Source organism: Mus pahari, chromosome 7 (genome assembly GCF_900095145.1).
Source record: "Mus pahari chromosome 7, PAHARI_EIJ_v1.1, whole genome shotgun sequence".
Lineage (NCBI taxonomy): Eukaryota > Metazoa > Chordata > Mammalia > Rodentia > Muridae > Mus > Mus pahari.
This window is the reverse complement of record NC_034596.1, coordinates 50,053,140-50,080,328: the sequence shown is the minus strand read 5'-3', so window position 1 is coordinate 50,080,328 and position 27,189 is coordinate 50,053,140. Positions and strand designations below refer to the sequence as shown.

The 27,189-nt window shown below is 38.8% G+C and overlaps 1 protein-coding gene across 5 annotated transcripts in view; it reads right to left on the bottom strand.

The window, feature by feature from the left end:
- The window catches only part of Akap6 (A-kinase anchoring protein 6), a 432,548-nt gene that overhangs the window by 52,806 nt on the left and 352,553 nt on the right, over nt 1–27,189 (bottom strand). For all 5 annotated transcript variants that reach the window (XM_021201844.2, XM_029540880.1, XM_029540881.1 and 2 more), the window contains one exon: nt 24,655–24,876. In XM_021201844.2, coding sequence (XP_021057503.1) covers nt 24,655–24,876 — 222 coding nt within the window. The remainder of the gene's footprint in view (nt 1–24,654; nt 24,877–27,189) is intronic.

The following is a 27,189-nucleotide window of genomic DNA, read 5'->3' as shown; positions in this document are numbered from 1 at the left end:
TCTCTCTCTCTCTCTCTCTCTCTCTCTCTCTCTCTCTGTGTGTGTGTGTGTGTGTGTGTGTGTGTGTGTGTGTGTGTGTACCATTGTATGTGTGTAGAGGTCTAAGAACAACTTGCAGGAGTCAGTTTTTCCTACACCACATCCATTAAGGGGCCTGGACTCGGATCACCAGGCATGACAATAGGCACTTTCAGTCAGCTCGGTGGAATTGAAAACTGATTTAGGAAAAATCATGACATTTAAGAAGAAAGCTTGATTGCTTGTAAGATCACTACATCAACTTGTAAGATCTCTATATTTCCAAATGGCCCTGCCCTAGGATTTTAACCAGAAGTGACTACAAGCATAAAGCTAGTGTTAAGAAAGCCAACAACCTCCATCCTTTAGAAGTCCAATCTTTTACTTATTTGGAAGCCTTAAGACATATAAAAATGTGTCAAATATACCACATTTGAACCTAGGGTGGTTTTAATAGCATTGATGGAAAAATACAAATCTTAATTAAACAAATATGTATGACACGTTTATTACAATGGACATTGTTTTAAGTGTCTGAGACAAACCAGTGAACCAAGCAGAACCAAGCAGACAACTTCTTGTCTCTTGAACTTCATATTTAATTCCATAGTGAAAGTACTTCATTTTCTGAGAAAGATGTATATTATACAAATGATAAAGAAGAGACTAAACAAAGATAGAAAATTTCCTTTATATAAATAATTATCAACATTCACAAAGGGTCAATAGTTCTTTGAGTCCTGACATCTCCATCCTGGCCAAATGTCTGCAAATGAAAATTTGCATCCTAGAAGTATAAATAATTATTCAAAGTAGACAAAACTTAAAGCATTGCAAATGACATGTGACTGATGATTTACATATTTTAAACAAAATAAAATAATTGATGTCTGAGTGTTTTAACTGATTCCAAATTTCTAAAACAATGCTAGCCAATATGGAGAGTCAAGCTCAGTTGCAAACTCTGGGACTCAATCTATACTGAAGCTAAATATTCTATAAGCATGCAGTGGAGTGCAAAAAAATAGCAATTGAAAAATGACATGATTAAATGGCACGACACGCAATCATTTGCTCTCAATTATATCAATGTATCTTCTTCACTTCTAGGAGTCAGGCAGAAATATTGTTTTTTAAATGCCTCTATTAAATTGGTCACCAATAATAAAATAGATGAGAGTCCTAATAAGCCCATTTGCATAACATACATCACACACCACAAAACTCTTCTCGCCAAACAGTTCTCCCCATAGATTCGTCTTCTGCTTGTCACAAGTCTTTGCTACATTAGCAGATTTTAAAAGCATAATACTGCCTTCAGGACCATTTGTAGAAAAATGTTTATGAAACTTTTCTAGTTAACCCTTGGCAGGATCCTTATTGCTAATTATGGAAAAGGTATTGATATAATATCTTGGCTGTCACATTCAATTATGGTGATGGAAGAAACAGAGTCTTGGTCTGACATTTTGGAAATATCATCTAATTGCGAGTCAGAAACAGAGAATGACAGTTTTAAGTAGATTATAACTCCTTTCAAAATAGCAAAGTGGTTTGTTTAATATAAAAGCTAGATTTTTAAAAATAGTACTAAAGTTTCCCGAATCAGCTCACCAAGCACATCTCTGCCAGCTCCTTGGAGAGGAGCTGGGTGCTGTGCCCAAGGAGTGTTGAAATCATGGACGATAATTTAAGATGCAGATACTCATTCGTGTCTTAGAACCATATAAAATAAAAGTATTTCCAGTAACTACTTTTATTTTTAAGAAAAGCCATCTCCCCTCTGTTCTTTCACCTGCCCAGTAGAAAAGCCAGGGGTAGCCTTCTATCCAGGGCCTGGCTTTTTAACCTGAAAATGATCTCAAGTGGTTTTGCTATCTAGCATGCTTACTAATCAATCTGAATCACTAAGGGATACCAGGGGTACTATTATTGCTGTAACTTCCTGGAGACCATTGGATGGATGGTGTTACTAAGTCTTGAACAAATATGCATAGTTATGTTTAGTAAATCATTTTTCCATTTGTTATAAAAGATACTAATATTAGTTAGAAGGGACCATCTTTATTCCTCTTAATGTTTTAGTTGTCGATCAAAATAATTCAAGCGTTCTACAAAATGCTAACCCTCACTGTGTTCTTCCTATGTGGCATTCTTTAATTTCGTTGTTACTTTCTTTACACTAGGTTAAGTACTTTTTAAATATGTTTGTTTTTAAGAATAAAATTCAGTAGTTGTGTATTTAGTTCATATTCACATGTAATTAGTAATATGTTATAAACCTCCTTTTCTAAATTAAAAACACTATTAAAATTCTAGACATACAAAACAATATGAAGATTAAGTTACTCTAAAGGAAACTGTAATAGCTTACAGATTGCCTGTATCATTACTAAAAATGCTAGTATCTATTACAGAGTCTCCCTGGAATAAAGAATGCACTTTTGGCAATAATCTTTTAAAAACATGTCCATTATTGTTAAGATGCTAAACTATTCTGCAATTACAAAAAGGAAACTTTTAGCAATCGGGGGTGGGGGGTGGGGGGGAGAGTGCAGGGTGTATATGAAACTTAGCCATTAGAACACCAGACACACTCCCACAGCCATTCTTTCGTAAGCAGAGAGGGAGTAATTATAATAGATTTTTACATAATTGTATTTTGAGATTTATTTACAATGCCCACCGAGGCTTCCTGTCATGTTGATTCGATGGGAAACAATCTAGGCAGTTCTGGATGGAGGGAGGTGACTTTCTTCTCTCATTCTCTTTAGATCCCAGCTACATGAAATCATCTCTTCTTTTTAACAGATCTTTAGGTCAAAGGATACCCAAGGCAGTCTAGAGGGGAAGGAGGAAAGAATGCTGTGTGGCAAGTGACCTGGCACTAAACACCTAGTTAGCAAACTCTGTGACAGAGAGGGTCATCATAGAGGCCATACCTAAAGAATGGTATAGTATCCAGGAGGAGAGCTGGCACACATGTGGACCATGCAAGCCAAGAGACATTCTTGGGGGAAAACATGGAACACAATGGCAACCGGACTCATGAGAGACAGACTATTTCCCTTTGTATCTTGCTTAGCCCTGAGGCACAGTACTTTCCTTCCTGTTCCATCCACATGACAGTTGACCATTCACTAGTCCTTCCCTGTACAAAGCCCCACATTTTAGACTTCGATGTTGCATCTCATGAAGACACCATTGGAGTCACCACAGACTTAATGTCATTTGGTGTACACCATCTAGGAATTAACGTTTGAGAACAGCAGTTTTATCATTTCAGAAGCCTACTGGTGGGGAATAAAGGGATTTAAGAACTCAAATGGTAAACTGACAAAGAAGGGGGAGTAGAGCTGGGAAACACTAACAAAGGGAAAGTTGTGGAGGGGAGAAAAATTCCACAATAGAAAAGCTCCTTTGTATCCTCTATTCCTCTTTGACCTGCAGGCACAGAGGTAGAGACAGCATCTTTAGACTCCAGACCCCAAGTTATTTTTAGCACATCTAAATTAAACAGACAATTTCCATGTTAGTTTGGACTATTTCTAATTTTCTTATTAGCTTTTTACTTTGCATCTGAGGTAGAAACCCAGTGTATTTTAAAAATTTAATGGTTTTAATCCAGTTTTCAGTATTCTCAGAAACATAGTAATATCAACTGCACTCTTGGGATCATTTGGAAATATTAACTTATAGCTAAAACCAAATAGACTCCATTTATTATGTAAGGTGGTAGAGAGATGGCAAGTTTTAGCTTACTTATAAATTACTATGACTGATTAGTTAAAAACATCTCAGAACCTTGTGAAAAATAAAATGTAAGAACTACATTATTTACCTTAACAACTAAAACAAATTAGAGTACAGAAGTCCAGAAACCTCTGTTAAATAAAATTAAGCTTTCTTTTAAAGGAACCTACTTTCCTCTTGGAAGAGCCACCACATATCTTTTCTGCATGCTCCTCCAAGAAGAACCAAATACACAGGCTATATTATCCAAATAGAGTGAGAGATATTCCATTTCGATGTGTTGGCAGCCAAAAAGAGCATACGTTGTCTAACCACAAAGGAGGGATTCATTTGATATTTGAGAAGCCATTTGGAATGAGGAAGAAATCACATCTGGGGATAGCCTCCTGGTTCAGCAAAGACCAGTTTTGTCCCTTTAAGTAAATTACAAAATATGCCCCCTTGATAATCTTCCTCTGAAAGGAAACTTATCTTTTACCTTCCAACATATTCTGGCACCAGTATTATATAAGTGTATACTTAGGGAAAATATACTATGGTAGCCTCTTTGAAAATATTATAAAATAAACTTTGACTATCAATTAAATAAGTTACAATGTAGGTGTCATCCTTCATGAGGAATTATAGAGGTATTATAGTATTAACTTCTTTAACTTTTATTATGCCCTTATTATTTTCACTTTTGTTGGCTTTTTAGGGATAATGTCCTATGATGGCCAGTTTTATGTCAATTTGACACAAGATATGGTCCTTCAGAAAAAGTATTCTCAGTTGAGAAAATACCTCCATCAGATTGACCCTTGGGCAAGCCTGTGAGGCATTTTCTTGACTGATGATTGATGTGGGAGTGCCCAGCCTACTGTAGGCTGTGCCTCCTCTAGGGTGGTGGTCCTGGGTACTTTAAGAAAGCAGGTTGAACAAGTTGTGAGGAGTATGCCAGTAAGCAGTGTCCCTTCATAGCTTCTGCATCAGCTCTTGCCTTCAGGTTTCTGCCCTGCTTGAATTCCTGCCCTGATTTCCCACAGCAATGACTGATTCCTGAAAGTATAAGGTGAAATAAGCCCTTTCCTCTGTCTTAGTCACTTTTCTACTGATGCAATATCATGGCCATGGAAAATTTTTAAAAGAAAGCATTGTCTTACAGGTTCAGATGTCTAGAGTCCATGACCATGATGGCAGAAAGCATGGCAGCAGGAAGGCAGGGACAGGGCTAGAGCAATAGCTGAGACCTTACATCTTGATCCATAAGCATGAAATTGAGAGTGGTAACTGGGGATGGCTGGGCTTTTGAAACCTCAAAGCCCATCCCAGTGCCATGCCTCCTCTAGCAAGGCCACACCTCCTAATCCTTTTCAAACAGTTCTATCAACTGGGTAACAAATGTTCAATCGCATGAGCTTATGGGGGCCATTTCCACTCAAACTACCATTTTACTCCCTGCCTCCAACAGGCTCATGACCATATAATGCAAAATGTATTTAGTACAACTACCAAAATCCCTGTAGTCTTTCAGTCTCAACAGTTTTAAAATTCAAAGTCTCTTATGAAAGTAAAGAAAATCTCATAACTATAATTCATGTAAAATCAAAGAGGCAAATAACACACTTCCAACGTACAGTGGCACAGAATATACATTACCATTACAGAAGGGGAAACGGGGAGAGCATGAGGAAAAGTTGTACCAAAGCAAAACCAAACCCTGACCAGGGCAAGCTTAGAATCCTATAGTTCCATGTCTGATGTGAAAGGGCTTAGATGACTCTGCCTTCTCAGCTTTGCTGACTGAAACACACTTCTCTCTCTTGGGATGGTTTCCCTCCCTGTCTGCAGCTTGGTTTGACATATTTTTCTTAGCCCTGGTATCTCCAACATCTTGGGGTCTCCGGTGCAATTCAGGGTTCATTTCTATAGCTTCAACAGTAGCTACTCCAGGCCTCCATGCAAGGCCTCCCTTTCCACACACCTGGCCTAAGAGGAAGATTCCACCACCCCTTGACACCTGTACCACTCACGACTCTAAAGCCAGAACCTTGGGGCCGATGCTTCTAAGTTCAGCTGTCTGCTTGGAGTAGAACCTGGCTTTCTCCTTGAGTTACATTTGCCCATGCTTTTTTGTTAGTTTGTTTGTTACATAAGCTTTCCTTTTTATAAGTTATAAGCTTAGCCAGGTAGGGTCTTACCCCCAGTCCCTTTATTCCATTTGTAATCAGGTTTCTCTTATCTCATTCAGCATAAGCTTTGACACCAACATTAAATTTCCTCCGGCTTTTTCTCTCCTCAAACTGCACATTTTGCATTTCTTTTTTTTCTTCACTTGTTCCTTTACACCATAGCTCTGTATAAGAGCAATTACTAATAAACGCAGGACAGAGTCGACAGAATCTCCTCTTATCAATGAAATTAGTTTAAAACCTTTCAATTTAGCTTCAGACAGATTTTTAGGACAAGAGCAGAAAATAGCCAGATTCTTCGACAAAATATGAGGAGAGTGGTCTCTGACATGGTTGATGATATTCTTCCCCTCTGAAACTTCTTAAGCTGGGCCTGCATAGTCCACATCGCTCTCCTCCAAGCTCCTACTATGATGGCTCATTAAGCCCTGCTAACAGCATTCAACAGCTTTCATATTCCAAAGTTCCAAAGTCTTCCTCATCTTTCTAAAGAAAGAGTACAGCAAAGACAGGCCCATCACAGCAATAACCTACTTCCTGATACCAAGGAAGAAAAGTCTTAGTTACTTTTCTATTGTCATGATGAAACACCATGGCCAAGACAACTTACAGAAGGAAGAGCTTTGGCGGGGGGGGGGGGACACTTACAGATTGGGAGGGTTTAAGTTCATGATCATCAAGGCAGGGAACATGGCAGCAGGCCAGCAGGCATGGCGCTGGAGCACTAGCTGAGAGCTTACGTCTTGGTCCACAAGCAGAAGGCAAGGAGGATATGTGGGAATGGTATCATTTTTGAAAACCTCAAAACCTACCCCCCCAGTGCAATACCTTCTGCAACAATGCCGCACGTCCCAAACTGTTCCACCAACTAGGGGCCAAGTATTCAAACATACGGGCCTCTGGAGGCCACTCTCACCCAGACAACCACACCTCTCCAAGTTGCTGTTGGTCATGGTTTATATCATAGCCATAGAGACCCTATCTAGCACATGTATACTGTGGCCATCTCTAGAAAGCCACCTCTCAATACTTTCAGATTCTAGACATTATGATGATATTCTAGCATCTTCAAAGTCTAACTCTAAATAACTTCACAGTGAAAGCCATTTGCCTAAGCAACACACAGGAAAGTGAAAAGCTTTCACTTCCATTGCTTTGTTGATAAAGCTTTGAAGTTCGTTGCACTGGCATTTTATTGGGAATGAGGGTGACATGGTTGAATGGATGCTCATTGGCTTTCTTGGTGTTCTCAGCCGATAGGACACAGAATAGATCATGAAATTTCCCTCCAATTCCTCAAAATCATGTTTCCTAGTCATGGACGAAGGACAATAAAGGATGTTTTAGGAAAAAAGTACAGACCGAGCTTAATAGCCAAGCCACTTCCTAATCTATGATTCTAAGAGGTGATTTCAACATGAGACCTATCATTCTATTTTTATATTAGCCTCATGAAATCAAATTCTAAGAAGAAAGAAAAAATTTTATTGGAGAAGAGAATATGTGGTATTCTACATGTGCAGTGTATAATTCAGGATTAACCAACAATTTAGAGTATCAGTAAAATGAACAAAAAATGTTTTTTTCTTCAGATAGAATAATGATTTATGTCTCAGCTGGATCTTAGGGAAGTTTCGGGAGGATTAATGAGCTAATGTCTCTAAAGCTCTTTAAGCGCCTCATACGGAGCTGCAACACAAATGCAAAGTGAAAAATGATAGCACACTCTATGCTGGCGTGGGCTCCCAAGAGTACAGCCTCTGAAAGTAGAAGCTGTTGGGGGTCATGATGGTAAATCTCTGAGTTCCGATGCCAGGGGACCCTTGGTGTGCATCATATGTTTACTTCTATTTAGAGTAGCACTCAGTATCTGTAGTAAGCATTTCTAAATCCCCTATTAATCATTATGTCCTTTGTGAAGATCCTTTTATTTCTATTTGTCAAATCAGATAGGCTTCTTACGCATAGTTTACAAAAAAACTAAAGCAATTTGAATATTGCAGAAACATACGTGATGATCTACAAAAAGCCACACTGGCTTGAACTTTTGGATTGGGGCCTAAGTTGAAATTAAGGAGACCCAGGCTCCAGTACGGCTCTGGTTGTCGGGTCCTGAGAGAGTCACTGACTACATCAGAGGCTTGGCTTCTCTCTTTGGAATAAGGCGTAGAGGGAGGTGTTCTCGGATCTCATCTAAGGGTGAAGTGCTATAGCTCATTCTGCCCTTGTTGAAGATTTACTGAGTCCAAGGTATTGACTACATTGTTGTAAAACAAAATCAAGGTTGTTCCTCTCTAATAGCACATACTATAGTGTCCTTTTAATTCAGAGTTTAGTAAAAAGTAAGTACACAGAACCACCAGAAATTTTTCTTCTTCTTTTTTCTTTCTTTCTAGAATTCTACACATGCATATGCTATTCAGACCTTGCCTTATTACAGAACTCAGTGTAGAGTCACTTATGTGGAGGAGAAAGGGGCCTGGGAAAGATAAGTGAGGATAATGGGGACAAAAAATATATGCCTACAAGTATATCTTTCTCATATACAGAACTTAGACATATGTGGTATATATGAGAAATGCAGACTGGAACTAATTCAGGGTAGGAAGAGGACCATAGGAGGCAGGTCTAATAAGGGTCATGGAGAACAAAGAAGAGAAAGGTACAATGATAGATATATGAATGTGCCATGAAGATACCCATTATATGCTGTACTTAATGAAAACTTAATTTTTCAAAAAGAATTATCTGTGGGGAAGTAGGAATGAATGTGAAAAGAGTTAATGGGAGGGAGAGGATAAATGGAAAATATTGTGGTCTTTTAAATAAGAGTGAGCCCCCCCCCCCCATAGCTTTATACATTTTAAGGCTTTAGTCATCAGGGAATGACACTATTTGGAAAGGATTAGGGATGGCCCTGTTGGAGGAAACGTGTCACTGGAGTGGGCTTTGAGGTATTGTACCCATGCCAGGCCAAGTTTCTCTTGGTCTGTCCATCCATCTGTCTGTCTGTCTTTCTGTCTCTGTCTCTCCATCTCTCTGTCTCTCTGTTTCTCTCCCTCTCTCCTCCTCTCTTGCTGTTGCCTACAGATCTGGATATAGAACTCTCAGCTACCTTGCCAGCACAATGTCTGCCTGTGCGCAGCCATGCTTCCTCACATGCTGATAATGGACTAACCCTCTGAAACTGTAAGCAAGCCCCAGTTAAAGACTTTCTTTTATAAGAGTTGCCGTGGTCACGATGTCTCTTCACAATAATAGAACAGTGACTATGGCAAATACATTGCATGGAATTCTCAAAGAATGAATAAAAAATATTTTAAAGAAAACATCTAAAATTATGAGGGAAAACAGTCACTTACTCTGAATTTCTCTGCTTCCTCTCAGGGGAACAGTTACCTCCTAGAAGTGTCCTAGGTACATACACACACCACGTTAGTGCCTATCAAATCATATGGCAGATCTCATCTGCCTGCTTTCTCATCTGTATCCCACTGTAGACCATGTGTTATATGTTCTAAGAGAAGTATGGATTGTTTCCTGTTTGTCTAGGACCCAAGATAGGACTTGACACATGCAGTGTTCAATAAATGAAAAAGAAAAAAAAAAAACTCCTTTCACATTTTCAGAATAACCTTAAACTAATTCTTATTTCCAAATACCAGAATAAATACCAGAATCCCTTCATTCTGGAATTCTCAGAAACTGATTTTTTTTAAGAATATGTTTATCATTTAAGAAGAATATGAACATAAGGCTAAGAAAAACTGGTGAGAGATGATAGCACTTGTATTACACACACACATACACAAAGTAAGGACAGATTCTCATGGTCAGTCTCATTGTTCCCCTTAACCTAATCAATATGCCATAGAGAAACACTGTGTGCTAGGAGGAATGAGAGTGAAGTTAACCTCCAGCTTTACCAGGGACCCTCGGCACCACAGCCTCTGGCATTGGTTTGTTCCTAGAGGCCCAGACCACAGGTCAGCACCACTGCTCTTGTCTCAGAGAGGTATCTAAGGACATATATTTCATGTCTACCTTGGCCTAGACTAGCTATTTTAGCATAGGTTCCATGTTAGCACCATGGTCTCACATATGCTAACCCAGAGTCTAGACAAGCACTTGTAGGCACAGGTCCTGAGCTGACACCCAAAGCATTAGCGGTCCCAACAGACTCAAGATCCAGGGTCACTCTAGGACACTCCGGGTCTTACTCTACCCTGGTCTACCCCAACATTCTAGCTCCAGTTTGACCTCTTGTGAACCCACATTACAGGACTGCTCTAGGATTGGGTGGACCCAATGGACTCTGGATCGGGATGTTTCCACGGCTCTGGACTCTTCACAGCATAGGCTAACTTCCACATAGTCACAAGAACCTGAGCAGCAGAACTCATCTCAGAGCACTCAGGTCCAGGGTTAGCCTGACCTTAGGGACTCAGGCTCTAGAAACAAAAGCCAAGTAGTTTAACACCAGTACAGTTACCTTATTTGAATGCTACAGGGGGATCTTCAAGTTAAAATTAAAAGGTGGTAGCAATGCTAGACCATATGACAGCATAAAATCTGCTGTAAAGTTCAGAGTATACTCAAATTAGGAATATCTAACTACTTTGGCAACTCATTTCTAATTCTAATATAAATTGTATGACAAAACCTAAAATTTACTATAGCTACAATGATTTGGTCGGTAATTGAAAATTATGTCAAAGATATAAATTGTGACATTTTAAGAAGCATTAAATATTAGTCTTTTCCGTCAAACACTGTAAAACTTTTGCTTAAGACAAAGAATTTAACTCTTCTTACTTCTCCCTCACTTTGTAAAACTTTTATGAAAATGACTTAACGCCCCGACCCTATAAAGTCTTTTTTCCCCTGCTGCATTCCCTGATGACTGACCAGCTCCTCCCCACTTTCCTTCATTTTCTTTGAACTGATTCTTCTGAGACTAGCCAATCACACACAAAAAAAGCTGTGAGGTTGGACCCCAGCCAATAAGGAAAAGATACAGTCACCATCTGCCAAACCCCTGTCTCCGAGAGCTCACTCTTCCCTCCTGTGTGTAGGGCACCCTTTTGATCAGAGATAATTTTGTCGTGTTGAGACGCTGTAATTGGAGTGGTAGTCTCTTTCTTTGCAACCGCAAACTTATTTCTAGCTATGTCAACAACACAAAATGTGGGAGAATTTAAAATGTGTCATTTTTTTTTAATATGGGAACAAAATTATCATTTAAAAGTAGGCCGCTGTAACTGAAATGTTTGTTTGAGCTTTATGCCAATAACAAAGAAAAACCTATAGCAGACATAAAAGATTCAGAAAAGGGAATCCGTGCAAACCATTACAAAATGCACGTCACAGAGGAAGACAACAAGAAAGAAGGAGTCAAAGGAACAGCAAAACAATTAAAAACAAAACAAAGCAGACAATGAGAAAAGAGGAGCAGCGAGTGGATACCTATATCAATAATTAGTGTAAATGTAAATTATCTAACCTAAAGGCAAGGTGGCCAAACAGATTAAGGAAAACAAGATGCAACAATTTGCTGCCTACAGAAGACTCACTGTAACTTTAAACACACAAAAGGAAGGAAGTGAACGGTTGGAAGAGACCAATCTTGAAAACATTGATGTAAGAGGACTGAGAAGGTCTACAGGTACTTCATACAAAACAGATCTTAAGTAAGAAACTGTGACAAGTGACCCAAGGCCACTTTATAAAAACAGTTAATTGCCCAAAAGGATGTAACAGTTATAAATAGCCAAACATATAGGCAAAACGTAACAAAAATGAAATGTGAAATATTAATATATCAACAATCACAGACTTCAGTACCCCCCTTTTAACAGTGGAAAGGTCCAGACAGAAAATCAGTAAGAGTAGAGTAGACTTGAGTTACATGAAAGGCCACAGTGATGTGCAACAGACCATGTACTCAAGTACACAGAAACACCAGAAAACAACTCTCAGCCAATTGAAGCAATCTGAAATTGGACAAATGCCTTTATACTAACTTTTGGGTGTAACATAAGAAATTAGAAATAGGAAAAGAACACCTCATACATAGAAATTAAGCAACATACTCCTGATATTAGTCAAAGACAACAAATTAGCCCAAGAGAAAACAGTGTATTTTTGCTGAAAGTCTTGTATCAGTGTGGGGTGGAGTAGAGACAGGATGGTTGGGGCTTGCTGGCCACTAGCCTAGCTTCAGGTTCAGGGAAAGACCCAGTCTCAAGGGAATAATATGAGAGTGATAGAGCGGGACATAGGGCACACAAAAGCACAGCTGCACACATGAATTTGCAGTGGCTGGGACTTCGGGCACAAGGTTTGCTCAAGATCAAGCTAATCAAAGTCCCAGCATGAATATGAGGATGAGCTCATAAAGCCCCACCCCTTTCTGAGGAGCTGTGGCTTCAGAGATGCAGACCCCGAGAAGATGCTCATGTTCCAACAGATGGTCCCACATCTGTGGACACTCAGACAACGCTAAATAGATTCAGTAGGTATTGGGAGACAGACAGACAGACAGACAGACAGACAGACAGACACAAACACATATACACAAATGATAGATAGATGGATATGATATGATATGATATGATATGATAGACACAATGAAGATGGGAGGAAAAATGGTTAGAGGGATAAGGGAGGGGAAGAGATGGGGAGGAGATTTGATCAAAGTACTTTATACACATATTTTTTTAAAAGCACTAAAAGCAAGGTATTTCTGAAATAGAAAAGAATTTTACCAGGAATCTTAGGTAAGTAAGTGAAAGCAAAAATAGACTTTAAATTTTTCTGTATAGGAGTAAGAAAGATGACTCAGCTGCTGAGAGCACTTGTTCTTTTTCCAGAGGAACTGGGCTCAATTTCTAGCACTTACATGGCAACTCACAACCATGTCTGGTTCTAGTTCCAAGGGACCCAATGCTATCTTCTGGCCTCCACAGGCACCAAGCATGCAAGTGGTACACATACATACATGCAGGCAAAACACCCACACACATATGGTTTTGAAAAATTAAAAGAAAAATAATTTAAATGTTTCTTTACAGTGTAGTGTGTGCATGCGTGTGTGTGTGTGTGTGTGTGTGTGTGTGTGTGTGTGTGTGTGTAAACATGCCATGGTGCTTGTATGTAGGTAAAAGGGCAGCATATGATAATCAGTTTTCTCCTTCTACCATGTGTATCCCAAGGACACAGCTCAGATCAGGCTTGCCAGGACGTGTTTTGACAGGCTGAGCCAGCTGATTGGGGCCCTACTTTGAAAATTATTATAAATTGCAATACAGTGCTAAGAAGGAGTTCTTGAACATATGAAAAAAAGATCTAATTGTGTTACTAGAATACACATTGGTAGCTAACAATCAAATCTTAGCTACGTTAACAACAGTGAAAACTCGGGCATATATGGAAACAAAGCTCAATGTTTTTGCCTCTTAGTTCATTCACAACCCTGTAAGTAAAGCAAAGAGTTTAACAAGGCTTCCAGTTCACTAAAGTGTCTACAAGCAACACTCTACGCTCCAACATGTTTAAACATGACAACACTGTATGCTTCATGTTTTGCAAACACACATCCTAGTCCTTGTGGCATGGTAGGTGTTTGATGACTACTTATCGCATGAGGTTATGAAGGAATGGAATGCCAGGGATGATCAGTGGCCCTAATCAAGAAAGGGTGAGGAACAGACTTGGTTTGCTTATTGGAAGATGTGCACCCACATTTGTTAAGAATGCAAAGTGTAATAAACTTACTTAAAATAACAAAATGGGTAACAAGGACAGACATGGATATCCTAAGCCATATGTGTGTGTGTGTGCATGCAAACCTGCATATGTGCCTGTGTATGTAGGGAGAGGGGTAAGGGACTTGAAGTCACAGGAATAGCAAGCTGGGTTTATTTATCAGCTTCATCATTAATTTTAATCCAGTTTTCCATCTTTGATTTTTTTTATAGGCCTATTCAATGTTTTTGTTTCTGCACTAACAGTTTATTGGTAGGATTCTTTGCATTGTAGAGATGACTCAAACAAGATCATGGTGACTTATAAAACCAATAAAATATATTCATGTTATCAATACAGCCATATAGGCTAGACTTCATGATGGGAAAGACTACTTCCTCCTTGACTTTCAGAATCAGTCTTCAAAATTTAAAGATAAGAGTTTGCAAAGATTGTAGAGCCAAGGAGTAAGGTTGCCACCATGATGACAGAGGCAATAGCCCTGCATCTTTGGTACAAAAGATGCCTTTCCTTCTTCATGAATCATCTCAGTGGGGATGCGACATAATCCTCTGCAGAACTGACTACATCAAACGGAAGTCTGTGTCAAGCTAGAAGTGATGTTTAGAGGACTTACATGGCATCATCTATAATTAAATAAATTTACCAGTGGGAAAATATGGCTATTGCAGTGATATAGAATGCAAAAACGAGAGAGAATCCTTTAAAACTAGAAATCAAAATATAAACAAAGAATGTCAAGTAAAGGGAAATTACACACTGGAGGTTAGATAACCAAAAGTTCAAGATCTTAATGTAAACAAATAAGAGAACCTATTTGTAGTACTTGATACTATAAACTGATCAATTATAAAGGAACAATGAAAGAGTGAATGAAGCAATGGAAGATATCAGACAATTCAATAAGAACGTTTAATTTTAAATTCAACCAAAGTTACTGAAACTCCAAAAGACTTGCTTTATCATTTCTTCAATGTTTCAACACATAAATGTCTTAAAATGTACATGTTCACAGCATAATCCCTAACTATAGTCTAAATATTTGCCCTCATACCGAACAGAGAAGTCTTCAGTTTCTCATTAAGAAAACTTCTCTGGCTGAAGAGATGGCTCAGTGGTTAAGAGCACCAACTGCTCTTCCGAAGGTTCTGAGTTGAAATCCCAGAAACCACATGGTGGCTCACAACCATCCGTAATGAGATCTCATGCTCTCTTCTTGAGTGTCTGAATACAGCTACAGTATACTTACATATAATAAATAAATAAATAAATAAATAAATAAATAAATAAATAAATAAATCTTTTTTAAAAAAAGAAAACTTCTCTTTGCAATAAATGGATACAATTTTAGAAAACCATGACCAATCAAAATGCAGAGTTGTGGAGCCCAGACCCATTGGATACATCTACAAAACAGCTCCTCACCTAAGGTTCAGAGAACATTGGGGGGAAAAAGGAGGGACAGAAAGATTGTTCAGAGGGACAGAGGATCAGGGAATTTGCTGTGAGACTGTATTTCCTAGAAATGTCAAAAGCTACACCCAAAACTTCTCAAGAACACGACTGCCTAAATATTAGCTGAACTATGACAATAGCAATAGATATGTCAAATGACTGGGAGAAAGGATACAAGGTTTCAACACTACACAAAGAACTATGGGCAACTAAGAGATGCTGAGAGCTGAAGAAACAGTCTCACCCAGGGAAAAGCTCACCAACCCGTTACTGAAAACAAGCCCTGAAAACATACACACAGGTACTTTACAAACTGAGCAGGATGTATTTATGTATTTAGGAATATGTATCTGTATACATGTATGTCATGAACAACCATTAATGAGAAAAAGAGGCCATGAATTTGAAAGGCATCAGAGAGGACAGTAGGAGAGTGTGTGAAGGGAGAAAAAGGCAGAAATGGTGCAACTGTATTATGATCTCAAAAAACAAAAGAAATGATTAAAAGATAAAAATTAAAAGGTAAAAAATTATTAAAGGTAGTTTCTCAGTATTCATAATGCGGATAGTTACAATATTGAGACTTATAATGCATATCTTTCTTTTTATTTACTTATTTTTATATGTCTGGGTATTTTAACGGAATATGTACGTATCTATGTACCACATGAATGCCTGGTACCTGAGAAGGCCAGAAGAGTGTGTCTGGTCCCTTGTGACTGGGGTTACCTGTACCTGTTTTCATTCCCCCACCCCACACAGACAAAATCACATACAAAATCACACACACACACACACACACACACACACACACACACACACACTGATTTTTGTAATGATATAAAATCTAGGATCCACAAATGAGAGAAAACGTGTGTTTTTCCTTTTTCTGGATCTGGTTTATCATGCTTAATATGGTGATCTCCTGTCGCATCAATTTACTTTAGAAAAATACACTAAGACTACCTGTAAAGTTTTCTTTGGCTGAGATAAGCATGGCAGAACACACGCATAATCCCGACTGTCAGCAGGCATAGGCGAGATGGTCAGAAGTTTAAAATCACTCTTGGATACATAACAAGTGGGGCTAGCTTGGACGATCTAGACTGCGCCTCAAAAGATTACTATTATGAACAGAATTTACTTAATTCTATCATTGGGTTTCAACTTTAATCAGTCAGTTCTTTTCACAAGTCCCTTTTAGACTGTATCCAACTAAAACTGTTTTATGGTATTAAGTAGCAGGAGTTCTTAATATGTGATAGAAAATCTGACACATTTTTAATGAGCATATATTGTTTTGGTTTTTTTGACTAGCACATGTGGCTAATATTATGATTCTAAAATATATCTAAGCCCCTTGAAAGAATCAAACCTTCACCGTGGCATTTGGTTTGAAATGTTGGCTTGCTTTGGGTCTTATTGAACACAGATTCTCACAGCGTTGTCCATAGTATCATTAGAGGAGTGAGCATCAGAATAACCCAGGCCAGTGTCTCAGGATGACCCAGGCCAGTGTCTCAGGATGACCCAGCCCAGTGTCTCAGGATGACCCAGGCCAGTGTCTCAGGATGACCCAGGCCAGTGTCTCAGGATGACCTGGGTCAGTGTCTCAGGATGACTCGGGCCAGTGTCTCAGGATGACCCAGGCAGCAGTAAGAACCATGGCCAGTTCTCCATATACTGCAAATATTCTCTCCTGTTTCTTTCTTTTTTCTTTTCTTTTCTTTTCTTTTCTTTTCTTTTCTTTTCTTTTCCTTTCTTTTCTTTTCTTTTCCGTTCTTTCTTTCTTTCTTTAGATTTATTTATTTATTTTATATATGAGTACACCATTGCTCTCTTCAGACACACCAGAAGAGGGCATCACATCCCTTTACAGATGGTTGTGAGCCACCATGTGGTTGCTGGGATTTGAACTCAGGACCTCTGGAAGCACAGTTGGTGCTTTTAACTGCTAAGCCATCTTTCCAGCCCTTCTCTCCTTCTCTTTTTAAGCTTGACTTTTGAGGCTCACAGGAAATGAGATTACTCATAGTGCCATTTAGGATACTTAGAGTAGCTATAAAGAATTTTCCCAAAATGTCTCAATTATGTTGGTCTTCTTTTTATTCCCAAGGTCTGTTTAGTGATATTTATTTCCTTTGTTAGTGTATATTAATTGTAAAAATAAATTGGTTTCATTTCATCATTTTCATTCACGAGTAAATGTACTTTGATTGCAATCATCTTCCCAAGCCTCCTCTATGCTCATTCATTAGTTCTCCACTCTCATTCTCTGTTTCATCCTTCTTCTATTATCATGTCTTTATAAAGTCTAGATTCTGCATATGAGCGAAAATATGTGGTGTTTGTCTTTGATAATTGTGTAGTTCACTCAACAGGATCTCCAGTTGCTTCCGTTTCCCTTACATGACATTATTTTGCTCTTCTTTATGGCTGAAAAAAAAACACTTTGGGATGTTTCTTTGTCCATTCACCCACTGACGGTACCTAGGCTGATTCTATGTCACAATTAACACAGACATGCAATTTTCAAATTACTATTGCATGTTGGCTTTAATCTCATGATTCTAGAACAGGAGTGGTATAATTTTATTATATTATCTTTCTTGTTTTAGTATTTTGTTTTTTCTCTAGGGAATCTGCATACTGACTTCTTCCATAGTGGTTGAATAATTTAAAGTGAATTTTATTAGGATTGGATGTTGGAGAGTGCTCTTTCATGGAGCACAATTGGTCTGAACCTCTTTAGGTAGTTCATCTTCTTCTAGAGAGCTTGGTTTGTCCAACAGTATCTCTTAGCAGTTCTTATTACTTACTTAAAGTGCCTGGGGAGGGAGAACCTGGAGAAGCCAGTCAATTTTAGGAACTTCCTGAAGCCTTTGGGTTGTTTGCTTCTTGTAATTAATAAACTTCCCCAGATGATGGAATGCCTTGTCTTCTCTTGGAATATCCTGCATCTTAATTAACTTCACTCCAAGATGGAGGGCTTTATCTAGGAGGAAACTGCTATGCAACAGTAGTATTTCTTGTTTTGGTCTGTCTCTTCATTTGTTTGATTCTTTGGTGTTGTTCTGTTTGGAAATTTTAAGACAGGGTCTCACAGTGTTGCCCAGGTTGACCTCAAATTTGTAAACCTCCTGACTCAGTCTCTTGATTACAGAGATTACAGATAGAAAGAGTGATACAGTTCATAGTTAACCTTAAATCCTTTTATAAGCTCTACTCCATAACTTTTCATTCCCATGACATAAAACATTGACACCAATTTCCTTTCATTATGTGTATTAACTGATTTTCTCATTTCTGTGAATAAACACTGGATAGGAAGAAGTGTCTATTACAGAAAATGATCAAAGCTTCCACCTGTCTCGGCAGTGAAAGCATGCTGGTGGGAACTGCTTGAGACTATGGCTGCAGTACCATGAGTGTGCTTGCTCCTGCGTGGAAGGATGGAGAATCGGGGACTGAACATAAGGCTGGGCTAGGCTGTACACTCAGGGCTGCCTTTGCTGACTCCCTTCTTGGAGCTAAAGCCCATCTCCTAAAGACTCTGCAGCCTCTTAAAACACCACCACCAGGTGTTGCTGGATCTTTCACATTCAAAATATCATAGCTGGTCATTGAGTATTTAGAGACAGGATATGGAATATAGAGTAATAGATCCCATCTCAATACTATCTTCTATAAGTAGGGGGTAACAAACCCCATTACCCGCCTCAGGAGGGTGATGAGGAATAAGTAAGCAACTGCAGACAAAAACACTTAGAAATGGCAACATGAGTATAAACACTCAACAAGAATAAGTTGTGGTTATAGTATAATGCTATGGCCATATTCTCTCTGTCTCTTTGTCTCTCTGTCTGTCTCTGTCTCTGTCTCTGTCTCTGTCTCTGTCTCTCTCTCTCTCTCTCTCTCTCTCTCTCTCTGTGTGTGTGTGTGTGTAGCAGGTACATGTATGTGTGTATGCGTGAGGAATACATCACCGTGCTGCTCTATTACTCGCAGCCTTATTCCCTGAAGGCAGTCTCTCGGTGAACCTGAGTTTGCCTTTCTCAATGGAATTGGAGGCCCAGTGAGCCCCCTACAGTCTCTGTTCCCACCCTTATCTCTGGGATTGCTGATGGAAAGCTACCGTGAACCTTTCATAAAGATGCTGGGGATTTGAACCAGGTTCTTGCATCCATGGCTATTTCTCCATCCTGGTTTCTGTTTCTTAGGCATTTAGAAGCAGCCATTTCCACATTGGTAGTTGGTAAAATCTAACACATGGTCAGATAAATATGGCCTTTGAGACAAATCAAGTTTACTGCTTGCTTTTATAAAGAGTGTTAAAATGAATCCACCACAGCCAACATCTATTATTTAATGTATTGTGTGTGGCTGCTTTTGGACCTTAGCATCAGTTGTGTAACTGACAGATTATATTACTTAGTTTTTTGTGAAAAAAAAGCGCTTTAGGAAGAAAACAAATGAGTGACACAGTGGGTAAGTCCTGGAAGTCGCACGCACAGAGCATTGCTTTTGCTCCCCCTGTTGCTGTCTGTGTGTACACTCAAGTCACATCTATTTCCTACAACTCAAGTTCTTCATTCATAAAAATAAATAAGTGCACATATAAGAAGGTAATTAGTAGCAAACATGAAAGGGCTTGGTCAGACTTAAATTGCTATGCAAATCTACAACATTAAATGCTGAGGTCCATTTCTTTCATGTCCCCTTCTTGGTGACAGCATTGTAGCAGGCCTACTCTCATTCCCCTTCCCAGGCTGGTGCTGGGTCTAGGCCAATGCTGTGGGTTTCTTTCACTGGTAATAGACAATTTGTTCCTAATTTAGAGTCTTTAGAATAAATGAATATGGTTTTTGGGATACAAGGAACATATGATTAAGTAATTATATTCTTTTCTCTCTGAAGAGTTATGGTTAAAAGGCAGTGCCTTCTAGCCAATGGCATTGATGTTACACTCTCTGAGTGGTAAGGGCCCTTTGCCAGTTGGCCTCATTAAGTCCTCGACATGCGCTCCCAAGCTTTCTTGTAAAAGTGTGTTCAGTCCTCAATAATTTTACATTTCTAGCCTAAGGCTTTGGATTCTTCCCTTCATGACACCCCTCTCCTGTGCCTGGAATCTTCATTGTATAGAATTTCTTTTCTGTCTAATCACTCATCTACTACAATTACTGCCTGTCTTAGTTAGGGTTTCATTGCCGCGAAGAGAAACCATGACCACGGCACCTCTTAATAAGGAAAACATTTCATTGAGGCTGCCTTACAGTTGCAGAGGTTCAGTCTATTATCATGGCAGGAAGCATGGCAGTGTGCAGGCATAGTGCTGGAGAAGGAGCTGAGAGTTCTACATCTTGATCTGAGTGCAGCCAGGGCAAGACTGTCTTCCGAAGGTACTCAGAAGGGTCTCTCGTCCTCACTGGACAGAGCATGAGCTCTAGAGCCCTCCAAAGCCCACCTACACAGTGAATCACTTCCTCCAGTCAGGCCACACCTACTTCAACAAGGCCACACTTCCTAATGGGCCAAGCAAATTCAAACCATCCCACTGCCTTACAGAAAAAAAAAAAAATCTAGAATTGCTTTCTCTCTCTCTCTCTCTTTTTTTTCCCCCAAGGAAACATTAAAATCCAGATCTTTTTTCTTGTCTCCTATCAATCTGAGTAGGGAACAGATCTGTCTACAAAGGGATGGACTTTATCCTTCATATATAGCACCTTTCTGTCTTCCAGATCATGCGCTGGGGAATCAGTAAAGCCTCGTGCTTTCAGAGAATGACAAGTCATAGAGAGAAGACCTGGCGGTTTAAGGTGTCTTCTGTGTAGCCAGCGAAGGTAGAAGACATGCGGGGACCCAGCAGAAAGGCAGAGCATGCTCCTCCACAAGTGTTTTCATCCCTCCCTCCCTGACCTGAGTTATTTTAATGCATGTTTGCTTTAGACTTCTTGTAAGCAAAAGCTTTTATTCTGTGTGTGCTTATTAAAATTATGATTTTTGAGGCATCATACACACTATTACATTTTTATACCAAATTACAAACATTTGATTCTGTTCTTCCAACGAATCTGGTAAGGCCCAGAACACTTGATTAATTATACAAGAAGTACTGAGGAAAAACTTGCAAATAGCTTATAAATATTAAAATCTTGGCTATGAAATATATTTATTCCAACAGATATGTATAAATTTTTTCTTCAAAAGAAAACAACAACAAAAAGAGTGTTACACCAGATCCTTGTCTACCCAGACTCCTGATGGCCAATTTTAAGACTGGGAACTTAGCTCAGCTGTAGAACAGCTAGCTGTCAAGCATGCAAAAGAACTATGCTCTATCCTAGCATCATAAAGAGAAGAAGGTCTGCTTTCAAGTCATAAAGAAAACACATCAGGGCTCCATGATCTCCAAAGGTTTGAAGAGTTTCAGCTTAAAAGATGGCACATAGCAAAGGACACCGAAAGAGAAAAACAACAACAACAGCAACAATAACAAACTAACCTTGACATACACACATCTTATGTACAATAGCTAAAGCTATGGTTTGGGGGGTAAAAACTGAAGAGGGTAAAAAGGCTACAATAAAGAAATGATGAAATGTATTTCTGTCCTGTCCTTCCCTTTGAATCACCTGATATGGAAGAACACTTAGGAAATATCAGTTAAGATCAATTTTACACAGTAATTCATCCAAAGATCATTAGAGCCAGACAGCCCTGGATTTCAGTATAATGCTACATTGCTCATTAAAGATGACCTTGGACACACAAAACTTAACTTCCCTGTGCCTCTGATTCCTATATCCCAAATCAAGATCCTCATAGCTAATTCATAGGTCTGCTGTTAGGATTAAATGAGATATATTTACATATTCAAAATGGAGACACAGAGCTTTCAAAGGAAGCACATTATTACCACAGCCAACACTGTGAATGATCTTTGCATTATAATCGTGAATGAAGAAGGAAGTCCTAGACAGTAGCTTACAGCATGAATATCTTTGTAATAAAATGAAATGCAACTAACATTAAGGAATTCAATTTAACTATAGGGAGCATTCTAGAATGAATATTGGGCTTGGGAGCCTGATTGCCTTAGTGGAAGGAGGCAGGGTTAGGATGTGGATAGGAACCACAGAGTCAGTTTATATTATTGATTAAGGTTTTTTGTGTTTTCTTTAGGATAAGTGATTCTCTGTAATTATTATAGGGTTTAAAAATAGCTTTAAAAAATAAGAGAGACTGGGGTGTAAACACAGATAACTCAACAGATAGTGACACTTAAAATCACTGCAAAGACACATCATTGGAGAACAGAAATAAAATGGGGGAGAGAATGTGGCAGCCCCTGGTGTGCTGGAGAGGCACTGCTCTGCCACTTTGGGATACTGAGTAAACACTGAGTAGGTTAGTGATGCAGTGACCCAGAAAGATAGAATGCTGAAATGATCTTAAGTCCAAAGTCCACTTCCTGGTGTTTCCGGTTCCCTCCTTTGTTCCCTCCTCTTCTCCCTCCTCCTCTCTCCTTTTCTCCTTCTTTCTTCCCCAACCTCATCTTCTCCTTATTTCCCTCTCACACTTTTAAAATGTGTTACTTAGGCCTAGATGCTATTGGCATGACATAAAGCTGGAGATCGAACCTACTGGCCTTCAAGGCCCCTGCAGAAATACTGCACTTCCCGCTTCCGTCTATAATTATAGCACATGTTCTCTTAAAAACACTTTATTTCTAATATCTATATACATCCATGTATAAAATATGGGAATACATACGTATGCTGATAGATATTTATGATAACAAAGTTGCTGATTTCTCCACTTTGGGGCTTACATTGTTAAGAGATTTCTGTGCCGCATCAATGAACTCACTACGTAAAGTAAAAATAGTAACCTATATATGTAATTGCAAAATACATAACATTAGAAGGCCATTTTACAGAGAAAGTGATCAAGCAATGATGGGATTGTGCAAGAAATATGACCATCTGTCAAACAACCAATGGAATCAGAATGTGACCTAATTCCAAAGCTGGGGACACTGGTCAGTTCACTCAAACGGCAATGAAGATATAACGGAAGTGAAAAATTATTTTGCAGGATCTACCCCTGTAGTTGTTCAGCTAATCTGTAAAATGCATGCTATGCTCAAATGACATGGAGGCAGATGCCTGACTCTGTTTTCTCCCTGTATTGTGGCTTGATCATCTGAACTTTTCAGTGCAATGGCAGAAGATGAAGTATTTGACTGAAACAACTATTATGGGTGTGATACAGGCAGTTTACTGGCAACTGCCTTTGAGGGTGCCCTGTCTCTTGTTACAGCAGTGAGCAAGGTAAGCAAGAAAGTACAGCCAACAGAAGGTGACTATATTTTCTGATGGATTGCTAGATGGCATCCAGTGAATAAAATCTGCTTCTAGAAGACTTTGAGAAGAAATGTTTGTCTGCTCCATAAAGTTCCTTCCTTCTTACTTGGTCTTTTCCTCCTTTTCAAGATCCTCCATGCTATAAGGCATCTTGCTGCTAATTCATTCCATAACCCCAAAGCCTCAAACTGATCACACAAAGACCAAATAATTATCTTTTTTATTTTCGGTTTATGGAAATAGCATAGGCTCTTCTGGTCATTGAGGTAAAACGTTCAAATGTTAAATTGCATTCTATGAACCTGCAAGATAGTTTAGCGGGTAAAGGCGCTTGCCACAAGCCTGATGACCAAGTTCAATCCCTGGAACACCTGTGACAGAAGAACCAACCGCCAGATGTTGTCCTTTGACCACCACATGCATACTGTGGTGTATGCGGGTTCATGCAAGTGCGCATGGACATGCACATACACAAACACAAATAAATATTCTAAAAAGCCTTTTAAACCTCAATCAGTTGACACTTCATAAAGAACAGAAACAAACTGGAAGTCCGCTTCTCCATGGACGAAATCACCAAAACAATATTGATCCTGTTGTTAAGATTAAGCACCGTTTGTTTACAATGGAATACATCTGTAATGCAAGATCTCTTTTATTTCTCTTCTCTGTGAATGGTTGACTTTTTCATATGTGAAATTATGTTTTCTTTTGTTAGCATTATGGATATCAATTAAAGCATGGGTTTTTCCCACATCAATTTAATGGAAGGACATTTTGTTACTCTATTTAGGGAACACTTAGATCTTTTGGAGTCCTCAGTTATCTTCCCTGTTTGCCAATCTGCTTTTAGTTCATCAGAGTTCTTCTCTCTTACAGACATTGCACAAACACAGGGCCAGCACAGACTTCCTCTATCTACAGTGTGGATTTGATATGCTTGGTGGTCTTCTTTGACATACATAGAGGTTTGCCTACGTGTGGATAAGGTCTGTAAATTCAAGGAAGCATTTAAGGGTCCAGCCATACACTGATGCAAGAGCACAACACTTTAAGTACTTGATACATATTTCATCTCTCCCATAAAGAAAGCTTTTTATCAACTTGGATTGTTTTTTTATTACCTTAAAGTATTGGAGTTGTTTCTCGGCGCTAGTTCCTTCCTTCTCTTGTCTCAGACAGGAATTGAAGATGAAAAGCTCCGTATCTCTTAGCCACCTTTTCAGCTCTTTGATCCTGACCTCCAGCTGCCTTACCAGGCTTCCGCTTTCAGGAGAGAGCAGGTCACGTGGGCCCGACACACTGTGGCCTGCCATTGTGTCCTGTATCTTCTCTCTTAGGGTTTTCTAATGCATCAGATTAAAAAGGAAGAAGAAAAACAAAAACAAGACAAAAATAGATTAGCCGATTCGCCCAAAACCCATCACGGGGGATCCAAGGGAGTGCCTGTACCTCAGAACTGACATGCAGCTCTGACTGGCTTGATTGTGTCTTTGGGGTTTGGTTATTTAGTGCATTATCCCCACTACCAGAGGATACACATGCAAAACTTCATTCCTTAGACATTGCTTTAACCAGGAGGAGGTTTGGTCCAAGTTCAACATAATCTTGGACAAAAATTAATTTGAATTCTCTTGGCGAAAATTTTACAGTAAGAAATTGTCTATATAACGTGTTCAGGAGGTAGAGACCTGAATTTATTCAGAGGCCAAATGTACAGAGAAATATATAAATATAAATAAACACACACACACACACACACACACACTGGTTCTGCAAAGTACAATTCCTCAAACGATAGGACAGAGGTACTAGGTTCGGCTGTCCATTTCACCTGACTTGGAACTCTTCGGCTCCAAGGTATTTCCTGCTTTTCCTTTTGGATGTGGATTATTTAATATATATGTTAAAATAATCCTCAATTCACTGTATTATAAACCTATGTAGACTGAGCACTGTGGGATAGAGGTGTTTTTGAGCTGGTTTTCTTTTCTCCCTCTTTGGCAGAAGCACTCTCTTTACTGAATCAATAGGATTTAATCTATAATGATAAATTAAACCTAGAAAAATACGCTTTAAAACACAAATAAAATTAAGTCAACAAACATTCATCTGCTCCACAGTGCTCTGTAAATAGTATCTTTAGGAGATCATGACAGAAAAATAGCCTGTCCTGGCAACACCCTTGCATTTTCATGGTGCAAATATTGATAATTTGAAGACCCTCAGTGGAATCCAGATTTAGCTATTGTTTTTATGCTGTAACAAAAGGAGCAGCAGGAGGTGAAATCAATGCCCTTGGAGGCTAGGGTCACAAAAAGGAATTTATTGCCACTTTTTTTGTTCTGGAACAGTTTGCAATCATAAATTCTTTATAAACAGAATACTTCAGAGAATGGTCCGTCTTCATAAATATACGACAGAGGACATCAATTTCATTTAATTCACAATTTGTGTCAGCGCAGCAGATGCCAATGGCTGCCTTGATAGGGTTGTTTAATATGCAATCGAGACAGAGTCATATGCAGCACAGGGGACAGAATTTCACAGATTAGACTGTACGCACCACTGACATTTCATTCTAATGTATTTCCATTCTACACTGTTCACCTTAGATGAAAGAAATATTAAAAACCATATCCCTCTATTTTACTATTGTTAGAAGTTAAAGTCCTTGTCTGTAATTTTTTTCCATGCCAATTAAAATGTAATCATGCCAATTAAAGCCGTCTGCCTCCTGGGGTCAGCGTGGCTGCAGCTTTACTAAACTCTTCTCCCCAAACTACTCTCTCAAAGTGACTCTAAAAACTATATGGGATTTGATATGTTGTCAAAATGGCAAGTGTTTGAGAGGTATCTGACTCATAGAGATTAACTAAATACTGTGTCTTCGGTGTAATAATTTAAAATTTTTTGGTGAGGAATTGATAATCATGACACACTTTAACCAGTTTTCTAATCGAATACTGTTATTTATCAAATTAGGAAAGATACCTTTAAATGCAGTGTCAACAGGCTGTCAATGTATCTGTGAAGCCAACAAAGTTGCCATTTTTCTGTTTTGTAAACATCCTTTGAGAATACCATACAGTAATTTCTTCCTAGATCAATGAACGCTGTAGAATTTAGTAGGTCCTAATTTAAACCACCATGTTTTAAAGCGAGTTACATTAATTATCGTTAAAAGGTAAGACCATAATAACTAGAAATAAGAATTTTTAACATTTGAAGTTACTTTGAACAACTATACAGTGTAGAGAATTTAGATGAGAAACAAGGGTTTAAATGTGCAGGGTTTTAATCACTTAGATTAAGCATGGCATAAACGGAAGACTGGCATGTCTCCAAGTCATCACTGTACTTGGAGAGCTCCTAATTCAAAATATTTCTAGAGTATTATTTAAAAAAAAAAAAAAATTAAAGAGGCAGAAAAATAGAGGGTTGGAAAAATTATGCTCTGTAACTGACACCACCCATAGTAGCTATTATAATTAATCATTTAGGTAATTGGCAAATTTAGCTTACCCTTGATTTGAAGTGAAGGCAATTTAGGAGAGAAGCTGATGAACAAGTACAGGCTAACTTTTCTCTCTGCTGTCTTCCAACAACAGGACAGTGCAGACTCCTGCATCACACACACACACACACACACACACACA